General features: G+C 49.8%; 1 protein-coding gene across 1 annotated transcript; it reads right to left on the minus strand.

The window, feature by feature from the left end:
• Nucleotides 1-1,343: 1,343 nt before the first annotated feature.
• On the minus strand, nucleotides 1,344-6,172 carry DUSP26 (dual specificity phosphatase 26). The gene is made up of 5 exons (XM_013960169.2): nucleotides 6,154-6,172; nucleotides 5,748-5,844; nucleotides 3,333-3,605; nucleotides 2,578-2,786; nucleotides 1,344-2,103 (listed from the first exon to the last, which is right to left on the minus strand). Exons 3-5 carry the CDS (start codon nucleotides 3,509-3,511, stop codon nucleotides 1,904-1,906), a joined length of 588 nt encoding a protein of 195 aa, XP_013815623.2. The 5' UTR covers nucleotides 3,512-3,605; nucleotides 5,748-5,844; nucleotides 6,154-6,172; the 3' UTR covers nucleotides 1,344-1,903.
• Between the last annotated feature and the right edge of the window lie 7,015 nt (nucleotides 6,173-13,187).

Genomic DNA, 13,187 nt, shown 5'->3' on the forward strand with positions numbered 1-13,187 from the left:
TCACTACATGTTTATGAGATCTGGGCACGAGATGCAGCCGGCAGCCAAGTCGCGCTTCGCACGTTCTCCAGAAGCGGAGGAAGAACGGAGCGATAATAAGGGCGGGCGGCAATGAGTGCTGGCAGCATGCAGGGACAGCCCAGGGGGCCCGGCCACCACCTTCGCCGCTGGCTCCCGACCCTGGTGCCTGCTCTCCCCAGGGCCCAGCTCGCCTGTCCTGCCCCCCGCAAGCAGGGAAGCTGCTTTTCACAGGCCTGTGGGGAGCTAGTCTTTCGGCTAGCCTCAGTGGATAGCTAGCGTCTGCTTGCTTTTGGGAGATCAACATCGCCATCTCGTGATGGATGGAAACCCTGGCAGCAGGCTGAGCACCCCTGTGCACCCGCTACCCCACACGCGGGCACTGCAGCCTGGGGTGCTGCGCTTTTCCTTCCCTGCCGAGCTGGGGGCTTCAGGGCCTCCACTGCAGGGGCGTCTTCATCAGGGAGGGCCCCCCACCCGGGTTTTGCCTCTCCAGATGGAGCCATGCAGGGCCTGGCCCAGCAGGACAGGCTGGGGCCACCCTGCCCTCACTGGCATCCCGGGAGGAAGGCAAAGCCCCCCGACCCTGCTGCCAGCCCAGGCAGATGTGAGAGCAGCTGGGCTGGAGCCACCTACCCCAGGCTGCCAGGAGGGCAGGCAGCATATGCAGCCAAGTGGAGCAGGGCTGGCATCTCTCCCAGCAGCATTGCCAAGAAGCAGAAGATGCTGGTCCTGGGCCCGTGCTGGCCTCCCATGGCCTCATAAGCTTGGATCCCCGTGCTGGATTGAAGGATGCTTTTCCCTCATATGAACATCTCTCTCTGCTTTGGTCCAGTGCTGATCTGTATCCAAGGAGAAGTTCACTTCTCGCTCTTCTCTCCCCTGCTTCCTACTGGAATTTGGGGCTGAGAGCTTTAATAAGGAATCCATACTTGAGCACACAAAAGCCACCTCTCGCCTTCATCAGTCCTGTCCTCTCTGCTCACAACCTCCCAAAGTAGTGAGAAATCTTAACAACCCTGCGAAGCACAGGCAGAGCTGGTGCACTGCCAGACAGGCTCTACTCAGAGCTCCCCTTTCTGTCCCCACTACTGGAGAAAACCAGACTGGGGCGGCTCAGCACAGGCACCAGCTACCAGTGGGGTCTCAGTAAAAAAAGTTCAGCCTCTGACCTGAACCTCTGGACCCAGCATTCGGGAGGATTTGGGCCTATCTCAGCCCAGAGCATCCAGAGTGATGCTCTCCCTCAAACTCCTATGAAGAAGCCCAACACGGATTATGTCCCAAAACAGAGGAGAAATGGCCAGACTTTTTCCTTAGCAGTGTCTTTATTCTTACATGTTAACACTAGGCACGGAGGACATCCAAACACTATGACAAAAGGCCTGTTTAACACAGCCCACACGCCAGGCCTGAGTCACATTGCCACACACAGACCAAAAAATGAATGGAAAACAAGGAACACAGAGCTTGGATCTCCTGGGAGAGAGGGATGGGACTGGCCTGGTGAATGCGTCCGCCAGGTGAGAGAACCAACCCTTGAAGGCTTCCCAGAGCCAGCAGGGATAGAGAATAACCTGAAATGTGGGTCTAAGGGATCCCTCCGGATACATCTTTGAGTGAGCAGGCTGGGAAGGAGGCTATATATTAGGCCTACCTAGGTGGCAAGATTGCAGGTCGAGGGCTTATGCTTTACCACTGGGAATAGCTCGCGTATCTGGGGTACCCCTTAGCTGGGGGGTCGGGGGGCCACTTGCATATAACCCATTAGCTGCCAAGCATCTGCACCATAAGGAAAGCCCTATCTCTGCCACTCAGCAGGCACCGGGGTCAGGTGCACACTGCACACGCAACGCCCGCACTGCGCAGCCCTTCGCGTCCTCCTTCACATGCTCCTCTTCAGCCTCAGGGCGTTGTCCAGGGCGACCAGTTGGCGCAAGAAACCCCGATTGGGGATGATACCGCGGTGGTCCTTGACCGTCTTTATGGCTTCTACCAGGGGCATGTGGTGGCGGATCATGAGGTAGGCGAGGACCAAGGTGGCCGACCTGCTCACCCCAACAGCACAGTGCACAAGGATTCTTCCTGGGGGGTGGAGGGAAACAGAGTGGCTGTGTCACAGCAGGCCAAATGTCCCAATTTCAGAAAAAAACCTATTCAGAATCTAACTATTTGCCATGGTACATCCTGGAGCCGTGGCTCAGGTGTGCTGCCCTCCTGGGTTAGACATTGGGCCTTGGTGAGACTATGACTCTGTGATGCACTGAGGTCCCTCGGCAAGGGGTATCTGTGCATCATCGTCTTTCAAAACAACCTAAACAGGACCAGTCACAGCCAAGGACACTGGCTGGGACTGCAACCTGGGAGGCCAGCGCCCTGACCTAGCCTAATTCCTCTTTGGAAGAGGCGATCCTATGCAGGAAACACCACCCAGGCTAGAAATCCTTTTTTTCCCTTGTATGTTTAACAACAAGGATTTCAAACCAGCTTCCCACCTGCCCAGGTGAGTTTCTTCCCCCCCTGCTCCCCACTTCTCTCCTAGTCGTCTCTGCCACCAACCTTCATTCAGCGCCTGGTGGATGAAGTCAGCTGCAGGATAGAAGTAGGGGCTCATGTCAAAGGAAGGCGAGTCATGGGCCTCAATGCCCAGGTAGCGGATGCCCGTGCCCTCGTAGTACTCAGCACCTCCTCTCCATTTACTGTGCGAGGCGTTGAGGATGTGGGTGATCCGCAGGTGAGCCAGCTCGCGCCGGTTAGCTGCTATATCTCTGCAAGGAAGGAGGAAAGTGCAGAAGGTGAAGAACAGATGCATAAGTTTAGCAAAAAGGTTCCTGGTTTAACTGATGGTGTATCAGAGACCCCTCACACTGCACAGTGATGGCACTGCTTTAACCACAGGCCTAACATCTGTCTCAAATTCAGAGACAAAGCCGGTTATCACCCAAGAAACTTAGCTTTCATTAAAGAAATGTTTCCAAGGACAGTTCAAGGGCTGTCCTAGGCACACATTTATGGCTGAGAAACCACGGGGGCAAAGGAAAAATGCCACAGATTCTTGAATTTTAAGTCAGTCTCATGGTCCCTGTCTCCTGGGGTTGGCTGCAGAACAGCCACCCACCCTACCAAAGAGCACTCCAAATGCTCCCTACAGCAGTGCTACTGTCCATCCTCCTCCTCCTCTCCATATCAAATCCATCATGTCCTGCCTTGCCTCACATCCTTTTCTCCCCCTCACACTTCCCATCCTTCCTCTCCCAGATTTCCCAATTTCACACATCCCTGAACGCCCAAGTTCAGGCCCATATGACACATACTGATCTCCCAGGTAGAGTCCTGGCCAGACCTCATCAGCATGATTACAGGCAGTCTTTCCTGTGTACAGCAACCTTTCAAGCTCGAAGACGCTGAGGATGGGGTGGTTGTTGCGCTCTTCCCGTGAGCCCCGGCTCGGTGACCTGGTGCCATTCCTGGAGAACCTGGACAGGAAAGCCATTGGAGCTGCCGAGACCCACAAGGCATACCTGTGGGTTCGCGAAGGCCGGAGAGTGGCCTGGAGGTCGCTTCTGCTGCTGCTGCCACCCACGGTCCTGTCACGGAAACAGTGGAGATCCCATTAGAAGAACTGGGGACCTCTCATTCCATCCCCTGTGTAGAAATACTGGCCCAAAGCAGCCAAGTCTGATCTTCTTGATGAGGTGGCCATGTAAAGCCAGCTACCCAATCATTCCCAGTGCAAAAAAGAGTATCACCTATACTCCCTTCCAAGAAGCAACAGGAAGAAGTTTATGATGCCAGGGCTGGTGAGTCAATCTGGAGAGGCAGCCAGATTGCTGAGTCTCCGTGGGCTGAGGTACTGTTGCAGCCTCATGTCTTTGGGTTGAGGCCATATTGGCAAGAGATGCTTTATACAGGACCACCTTCCTTCTGAGCTGGCTCGGGGGCTCTGCCTGCCAGCATGACAATGCCAGCTCAAGAGCTGATGCTGCCAACCTGCGATCAGAAGCGATGAAAGGCAGCCAGGGCTCTGGGCAAGACACCAGGATTGGGGAGGAGAGGAAAAACCCCAAACAGGTGGAGGATTCCACGCGGCACCCTGAGGAGCCTGGCCAGGACCCAGCCTCCCACAGACCAGGCAGAAAAGTCTGCAGGGAGGGAGCAGCTGGATTAACCCCCCAAGTACAGCAGTCCTCCTGCTGCATTTAAACATCTAGGACTGGGTTGGGGTGGGAAGAGTTAATTTCAGGGGATGAGAAAGCTCCTTTTACAGAGCAGATCCTTTAGGATGCAGTTCTGCTCTCAAACCTTTAGATCATCCTGATACTTGTTACCCATCTGCAGGAAACCTCCCTGGACGGTCTTACCCATGCAGAGCAGTAACTCAGCCCTGCAGGCAAACGTTAGTCACAGCCGCCTTTTTTGCTTGCTTGCTGCTGCCCCTCTAACTGGCACTGACTGAAGCCCCCCCAGATGAGAATATAACTCTCCCTCTCCAGCCACCACACTGCTGCCCTGAGCTGCCTTGGAGGGGCTGGGAACCTGTCCAAGGGGCATCCCATCGCAATCCTCTCCTCAGCAGCAGCTCAGCACCAGCCGCTTGTCTTTGGGGCTCGGGAGAAGGCAATGCAATGACCTTGGACTGGCCAGGCTGGATCAGAGCGCTGGTCTGTCTGCTTTGACATTTTGCCTAAGGCACCGGCCAGCAGCCAACAGTACAGAAAGAAGAAGCCTCTAGCCACCTTCTTGGCAGTGCACAAAGGAGGAAAACATTGCAAGGGCATGGAGGAACTCAGAGGGAGTCCAGAGGCCCACAGATGCCTCTCTCCCTGCTCCCTGTTGCAGATGGGCCAGCTCCGACCCTGCCTTTGGCGCACCGGGGTGCAGCACAGGAGCGGGCTGCGCTGCCAGGACTGCTCGCAGCTGGCACTCAGCTTAACACACGCTTCCCCAGCATGGGGCACAGGTCAGGTCTGACCCTGACACATCGCCCCTGCCCTGATGAATTTTGGATTCTTTAATGCTGGGAATTAAGACTTGGCAAACTGCACCTGGAAAAGACATTCAGCGTGACAGAGTGACAGGGCCCTGCAAATGGAGCAGGCCCTTAAACCTTGTGTGACCTTGGCTGCAGCCGAGCCAAATGCCACCAGCTCCACAATGCCCTGGGCAACTTTAGGAAGCAAATAGCAGAGGGGTCTGAAAAACACCGAATCATCGGTGTGAGGCTATAACTAGCCTAATAGCAAACCCTCTTATTGCTACGGCCGGCTAGTACAATAGCAAACCACACCTATTCTGGGATGCAGCTCTAGAAATCTCAGGCATGAAGCTGCCCTCCAGCATTCCACCCCACAACACCCCGCCACGCCAGCGCCCAGAAAGCTCTGCAAGGGAAGAGAAACCACCCCATGCCCAGGACCTCAGAAGAGGTCCCAAAGCACTCCTGGCACTTAAACCCCTCGGAAGCATCAGCTGCACCCCCCGCTGGGCGGCCGAGCCCAGGGGCTTGCACCCCACTCTCCCACGCACACTGCCGGCTGCCTCTTGAGCCCCTGCCAGTTGTGCCATGCTCGGAGGGAGGGAAGAGAGAAACAGCCGGAGCCTGCCTAGACACACAGAGCGAGCTCTGAAGAAGCACTGCTGAACAAGCGCAGGCTGCTCAACCCCACACATTCTGCAGAGACAGACAGACAGACACGCAGGAGGAAGGAGACGCCCACCCGTTACTCTACCTTTGTGAGGGCTGTGATTTCTCGGCTCAAACTGAGTGTTGTAGTCAGATCCAGTCGGCCATGTCTTCCTGCTGCTGCTGCTGCCGCCGTGGAAAGGCTGATGTATGAACATCTATTTTAAGCCATGACATGTCCAGAGGCAGGTTTGTTTATATCATGCCGTGCATGGATGGATACAGGGGGAAAGAGGGAGATGGACACAAATACAGAGATCACATACAGGCATGCACAGACATGCATATACATTCACATTACTACGCAGACAAATAAACAACAGCCACAATAACATCAAAATTCTCCTGCTGGCTTTGCTCTCACTTCTCCTCCCCCAGCAAACCAAAAGCCACAGGCACACAGAGAAAGAGAGAAGAAAAAGCCAATAAAGTGGTACTTATGACATGATTACCTATATTGCAAGTCTGCAGCTGTCTCCAGAGGATGCTCCTTCATTTCTTTTTTTATAGTTGACCTTGTCCAGCCCCCTTGCTAGGGTCTGTTTGGCAGAGCCAGGGCTTGGTGATATTTTCTTCATTTGCTAATAAGCCTTTGTGAGGAGCTGGGGGGACTTAAAACTATTCACAAATTCATGTCTAAGGGAATACTTTTACCTGGAAAAAAAAAGAAAAAAAGAGGAAACACTCAAAAGATTGAAGCTTTTTGTTTTGACATATTCTAAATGACACCACTCATTTCAGAAATGCTGAAATATTTCAGTTAAATATTTTCCAGGCAGAAATTTTTCCTTTTCCCTTTGAAGTGCTGTCTTTCAATTTAAAAGTTTGACTCAAATTAGAAAGGAATGTTCAGTGGGAAAAATAACTGAGGAAGAATCAAAAAAATGCTGTTCCAGGCCAAACAACATATTCTAAGAAGATCCAAAATGACATTTATGGCATTCCCTCCCTCACTCCTCTTTGACTAAAAATTGTGAAATTTGCCTGTTTTGTTTTTAGCTGAACCTGTGACCAGCCCTGGATGCAACCCCAGAAGCTTCAAGGACGAACTCACCATTACCAGACACCCATCCTCTCCCATCTGCACCAGAGTACATATATGCAATGAGGTTTAGCCGGGCATTTTCAACACGTGCCACTGACAGCACAGGTCCCAGAAGCGCAACCTCAAAGCAGCTCACACCTTTCAGTAGGTCACAGACCTTGTTTTTTCCCTCCCCGCCCCCCACTTTGGTGCATAGCTAAATGATAGGACAATGTTGTCAGAGCAGCTGTGGTAGAGGCTAAGAGCATATATGGGTTCAACTGGCTTTGGACACACACCACCTCCAGGCACAGATAGACAGAGCTAACAGATACAGCCCAGCTGCCTGGCCAGGAGCCACCTTTCACCTCCTAGCATGGGCTCCAAAAGCTTCTGCCCTCAAGAAATCCTACCCTGCAGCCAGCTGCCTCTGCTCCCAGGCGGCAAGGAGCAGTCACTGATCCCACCCTTTGGCTCCCATTCAAAGTGTGAGAATTGGCACCCAGAGACCTGATTTATTTTCCCCTCCGCAGTTTGTTCCAGCTCCTCCATGCCCAGGCTCCTGGGGTGCACAGACGACAGTGAGGGAGAGATATACCAGGAGGCCTTGGGAGAGCAAGCTGACCTTGCTCACTGAACTAGCCGTACTTCTGCTGTGTGATGCTGCCAGCTTGGGAAAAGCCTGTCCTTTGTCCTGAATAAGGGTTTTGATTCCACTTACCTGCAGAAAGGTTGAACTTTTCACTTCTGCCTGGCAGCACTCCTCCAGCTCCTGGCAAATGATGTAAAGGTAAGTTTGCATTTTCACAGCTCTGTGAGACACCTTCAGTGTGGGCAAGCAGCGGCCCTCTCCCTTTCTGCACCAAGGAAGCATGCTCTCAGTAGCCTGCAATGTACTTCTAAACAGAAGTGCCTCCAACCCCCATCAAAAAAGGTTAAAACTGAATCCAAAAAAATCTACATGGAAAAATCAGGTGGATAAATGGTTTGGCAGAGTGTTGCTTGCAGGGAACTTGCTGGTCATTTAAACAGAGAATTAGTGGTTCATATGTTTTTATACCAATAATAATAATAATCAAAATGCTTTGTAAAACAGCCTGAAGTTCCCAGCAAAGCCAGTGACTGCTTCTTAGATAATGAAATCTCAGGCACTTTGAAATGCCTGGACAGCTGCATCAAGGAAAAGTGTTAGCAATCTGTTTTTATAAGGGAAGTTTCTCAGACAAAACAGACCTCTCTGCCTCACCTCCTCTCCCTGTTTTCCATAAACATCATTGCTGTAGCAGAGACTGATTCACTCCCTTGCTCCCTGGTAGGATTTATCAGCTTGGTGCATTGCTTCTGAAGCTCCTGTCCTTAAAGGCAAGGAGCAGCTCAGAGCAGTGGAACTGGGCTGCAGGCTCGGTGGGGGCACAAATACCATTAGGGGTTTGCTGTGACTTTCCCATATGTCTTGCTCAGTTTCCCCAGCTCCCTTTATCACTCCGGGGTGAAAATTCTGTCTCTCATGTGTTTTGCCCCGGAGGGCTCTGAGAAGCAAGAATCATTCTGAGAACTAATCATCAAGGCAGGGAGAGAGAATTTAAAAGACAAACACGAAAGAAACATCAGAAGGCCCTTTTCTTCCTCCTCTCCCCAAGTCACATCTTAGTTCTTTCCCTCTCTCCTGCCAGCAGTGACTCTCAAAGCTGCTCTCTCTGGGAAGCATCCAGCTGCCAGGACTGGCCACGAAGACACCCAGCAACCTCACTTTCCAAGGAGCTTTATCACTCTGTGATGCCTGAGCCCAGTAACTGAGCAGGGCCACCTGGTCCTTAGCAGATAAAGATTATGTGGGAGCATAGCCACAGGAGAGGTAGGGCCCAGGTTCCCCCTGGTCATGGGCACTGCTGTAGAGCACCATGTAGGGCTGGATTGTTTTTAATGATAGTGCCGACACAGATTTGCTGCACCCCGACTGGCAGAAGTCCCTGCTGCGGAGGGTGTGCTGCTGTTACAAGAGGGGCGGGATGCTGGCAGAGGCGGCTCTGGCATCCCTGCATCTCAGCTATTGTCAAGAACTGCTGTGCACAGCAGGCCCGCGGCAGCGAGGATGGAGCAGCTGTTTTCAGCTCAATTAGCGATGGAATCTGCTCCCAGCAGAATAACCAGGGAACACGCTGCTCCCAGCTCTCCTCCCTTCTCCTAAAGTGAGCTCGGAGCAGGCAGAAATCAGGATTAGGGGTCTGCAAAACCCACAAGTGAGCTGAAGATAAAAGGGCAGCTTGGAAGAGTTCACAGATCCAACCACTGGAGGCTGCTCTGGTTATACATAAATCACTACTCTGCATCGTCAAACATGGAAAACTCAACACAAGGAAATAAAGGGCAGGGGCTAGAGAGTATCAGAGCTGCTGTTTCCTAGCTTTATACTCCACATGCATGCAAATTCACTATGGTTTTCACAGCCCTGTTTTAAAGATCAGAGATCAATCACTTCATGCCCTAAATGCTGCATGTCCAAAAGCCACCTGGAAGGCACAGTCACCAGACTTTATTATACTCAGTCATAAACAGAAAGAATTTATGTATTTCATCCAACATGTACCACTTGATAGACCCACTGAAGAGGGGGGTGACAGAAGGAGGGAGTGCAGAGGGCACAGAGAGCTGTAGCATAACAAGGTAAAATTAAGCTTGCTCTAAGTTAAGAGTCAGGGTGGCCTTGTCGAAGGGGGTAGTGCAGGGTCAAAGAGCAGCATTATGGCAGCATACTAAAAGGGATTTGAGAAAGCATGATTTACATGGCACTGAAACAGCCCAGGAGCAATTGCACGCTCAGCTGAGGGGGCAGTAATTACCAGCTGAGGGGAGGTAAATCCACCACTCAGACTGTGTTGCAGGCACTTCTCTAACCGCAGCTTGAAGAAAGCTTTACAGAGGGGGCATCTGTTGCAGGCTGCCTCAGAAAGTATCATAGAAAAGAGATCTGCAAAGGCCTTTAAGAGCTCATGTAGCAAGTCAGTCCAAGGCAGGATCAACTCTATCAAAGCAAAGAAGTAATAAAGAGTAATCTTCACTCTCCTCTTGCCTGTATTTAGGTCAGGGATAAGGGTTTCTTCTGGGGCTCCATACATGCTCTAGCTGACTGGAAGGAAATTGCAAAACTCAAGGTTACTACCTTTCCAGGAGCTCTCCCAAATCCAACCCACACTCCCCAGCCTCTCCATTCTCAGCACCTCTGGGACTGCAGGTTGGTGCTATTAAATCCTTCCCCTCACCCCCCAAATAAAAAATGTGCTTCCCTGTAAGAAATGTGATCGAAGGTAATAAACCCTTGGAAAGGAGGATGTGCGAGTAACACAACCCCTCTGTGCCAATTCCGGGAGCGACAGCCAGAAGAGAAGTTAAAGCCTAGTCACTTGGCTGTATTGATTCACTGCTAGAGGGGGCCGCTTGAGTCCTGGTAATGCTGAGATATTTTCCATTAAAAGAAAGAAAGAGGAAAAAAGAGAGAGAAGAGAAGGAGAGAACAGGCAGAGTCATTGTCCAACAGCTGTAAAACCCACAGAGCCTCAATTTGTGAGGAAGCAGCCCTTGTCCAGGCAGAAAGACAGCTGCTTGCTTTGTTGCAAACTTGCAGTGTTTATGATTACTTAGCAGGGAGAGTCTGAATTGCTTGTGGACACGTTTTGCCTGTCATCCACTGTCTTGATAATGTCAGTAGAAGCCTAGGATAGATTTCAGTTGCTAGAATGCTAAGAGGAAAAAAAAAAAAAAAGAAAAAAACAGCTGAAAAAACAAGTTGCTGGCAAAATATGCTGTGAAATCCTGATGCTTTCTGTCTAACTGTTCACTTCAGCTTGTCACATCTTGTTAGCAGAGCAGGCTGGGGCACAGTCCAAAGCTGCTTGAAGCCGGTGGGAGGTTTGCTGTTGACCTGATACACTTTGAGTTTAAACACTCAGAAAGATGCCAAATGGAAGAGAACTTTCCACACCTACTCTGGAAAGGAGCAGAGCTAAGACGTTCATGATGCCCATTAGCAGGCAATCTGAGCTACTGGCACATTTTAAAGGCTAATCTTAAGATGAAGGGCACATCCATCTTGCATAGCAAAGTGATCCTCAAAACAGAGCTAATCAACACTAGAAATCAGTACCTCAAAGGCAGAGGCTTGGGAACACAGTGTAGGTCCATCTGCACAGGTCTGCTCTTCAACTAACTACCACCTCTGCACAGTGCTGCTCAAAGCCACATGAGCAAAGCTGCACGCTCCCACAGCTGAGGGCTGCTGATCTGTGTGACACCTCTGCCTCCAGAAGCTCATAAACTTCACTCTTGCAAATCCAAAATGCTTAGGAAAATCTGCTTTGGGGAAAAAAAAAGGAGTTACATCTGCAATCAGGGTAGAAACTGGGGCCAGATCACTAGGAGATTTGTACTGACTTCAGAGAGGCCAGGACCTGTCTGTGATTATTTCTCCTCTTCAGTGTTTTTTGGACCAAGAACTAATCATTATGAACATGGACAGGCAACAGCATTGCCTTTTTAAGGCCTGTAGCTACTATTAACACAATACATTTCTATTCACTGCAACTATGGTACTAAGCACCTCAGCAGCACAGCTATAATTTCCAAAGCAGCAAGAGCAATTCAGGAGCTCAAATACAAAGTCAGCAAGAGTTGGGTGCCTAATTCCTTTCAATCTTCTTTGTAACTCCTAGCCTTAGGGCTTTGAGGAAGTGGCTGGTTTGATTTGATGAAGGAAAAAGCTGTTCCATTAGCAGGTCTGATGTTTGAGAGTTTTCTTTCAGTCTGTGATGAATCCCAGCACCTTCTACCAGACCACACTTGCTGCTAGATCATATTTTCCCTTCAGTGACATTATGTCTTAAACAGGCTTTCATTGTAATAACATTTGCAGTAATGAAATCACCCAGCTGTACGGTCTTATTTTAACAGCAAAAATATCTGAGTTGGCTACAAAGGGAGATTTAAATGTCACAGAGAATGTGCTGTATGTGTCCATCAAAAGATAAGGTTTCTCTTTGTTGGGGAATGGAGACGCAATGGTGACTGCTGGGCATTTGGAGCACAAAGGCTCACCGCGGTTCCTTGAATGGGAAATGAGGAGGCTTGTGGGGAGCGGGATATGGTACAAGGGAGAAATGGCTAAAACAGAGAGCTTTTAAGATCCCACACCTGTTATAGGGTTCCTAAAGATATAACAATGGCAATGCACTAAGCTTGCAAGCTAAACGAAGCAAAATCAGCTCTTGTCTTGCCTTCCAAGTTCAGGGTTTGCTCTCTAACGGCAGCTGGTGGTAGAGAAGGCAGGAAGCGAGAGGAAAGGATCTCTGAGCTGGGTGAGACTGACCTTAGCAATGGTGACAGCTTGTCACAGGCCTTGGTGATTCAACACAGTTAAGGCATATTAACTTCAATATCCAAAGGCCCAGAAGAGAGTGGCATAGCTAGAGTTCACATTCAGCCTTTTCAGGGCTCCCTAACTCAAACAGCCAGCAACTTTTTACAGCTGTGTCACGTGAGACATGTCTCTACTGTCCATTTTGAGCAAAGCTGGAACCCAGACACTCTGGATCTGTAGCAAGTTACCTTAATCATGAGAATGTAAAGTCCAACTATGATCTTTGTCTTCCTTCTACAATTCAACCAGGTGGATGCCCCTGAAGTCAATGTCTTAACACCCACATGAAACCAGCACAAGATAGACCAGAATCCACATGGGAACTTCATACGCACAGAGGAATTTTTGGCTTATTGTCAAATGAAAAACGTCAGTAGGGAAAAAAATTACACGGGGTCAACCCCAAATGAACAATTTAAGCTAACAAACTGCAATAAAATGTTTTGCCATTCCTAAATTGTTCATTTTCTTAGAACAAATGTAGGCACATTGTGTTTCCCCAGCAGATGGAAATTGTTTTTTGTTGCATGCACTCAAAATTATTTGGGCCCGATTTGCTTCAGCTGATTAGACCCCAAACTGATGTTTTCAAATTAGATTGCCAGAAATACTACTTCTTTGGAAAACTGGGCTCCTTAATTTCATAGTATGGGAATCATTTCCTGCTTATCCCTAGGAAAGCTGTAATTTGATTTACTCCAATAAAAAGATTAAAAATTCCCAGTTCCATCAAAGCCAGCTGTAGAACTCTCAACATCTTAAAGACAAGATTTTTATCATTACACTTAGTTCCTCTGTGTGTAGAAACAGCTCTCTCAATGACTTGAAGGGTTACACTGGAAACCATTACATTTTGCTGCTGGCTGTTAATGGTAACATGACTTGTACCTCCAACCTGGCTTTCCATCTGCTACCAGCAGAGACAGTAATGTTACAGTCGACATGGAAAATACTCATGTTTCAAGGAGAGGATAGTAATAATGAAAGAAGGAAAACATTAGAGCTGATAATTTAGTCTGAGAAAGGGCATATCATATCATCTGATACGCCAT

Source organism: Apteryx mantelli, chromosome 29, assembly GCF_036417845.1.
Source record: "Apteryx mantelli isolate bAptMan1 chromosome 29, bAptMan1.hap1, whole genome shotgun sequence".
Taxonomy (NCBI): Eukaryota; Metazoa; Chordata; class Aves; order Apterygiformes; family Apterygidae; genus Apteryx; species Apteryx mantelli.

What these genes read in the sequence shown, in the direction of transcription:
- DUSP26 (XM_013960169.2), bottom strand. Translation starts at nt 3,511, where the DNA reads ATGGCTTTCCTGTCCAGGTTCTCCAGGAATGGCACCAGGTCACCGAGC. An exon ending in GGACTCTACCTGGGAGATCA is followed by an intron (nt 2,787 to 3,332) that starts GTATGTGTCATA and finishes CCTTCCTTGCAG; the next exon opens with AGATATAGCAGCTAACCGGC. An exon ending in CCACCAGGCGCTGAATGAAG is followed by an intron (nt 2,104 to 2,577) that starts GTTGGTGGCAGA and finishes TCCACCCCCCAG; the next exon opens with GAAGAATCCTTGTGCACTGT.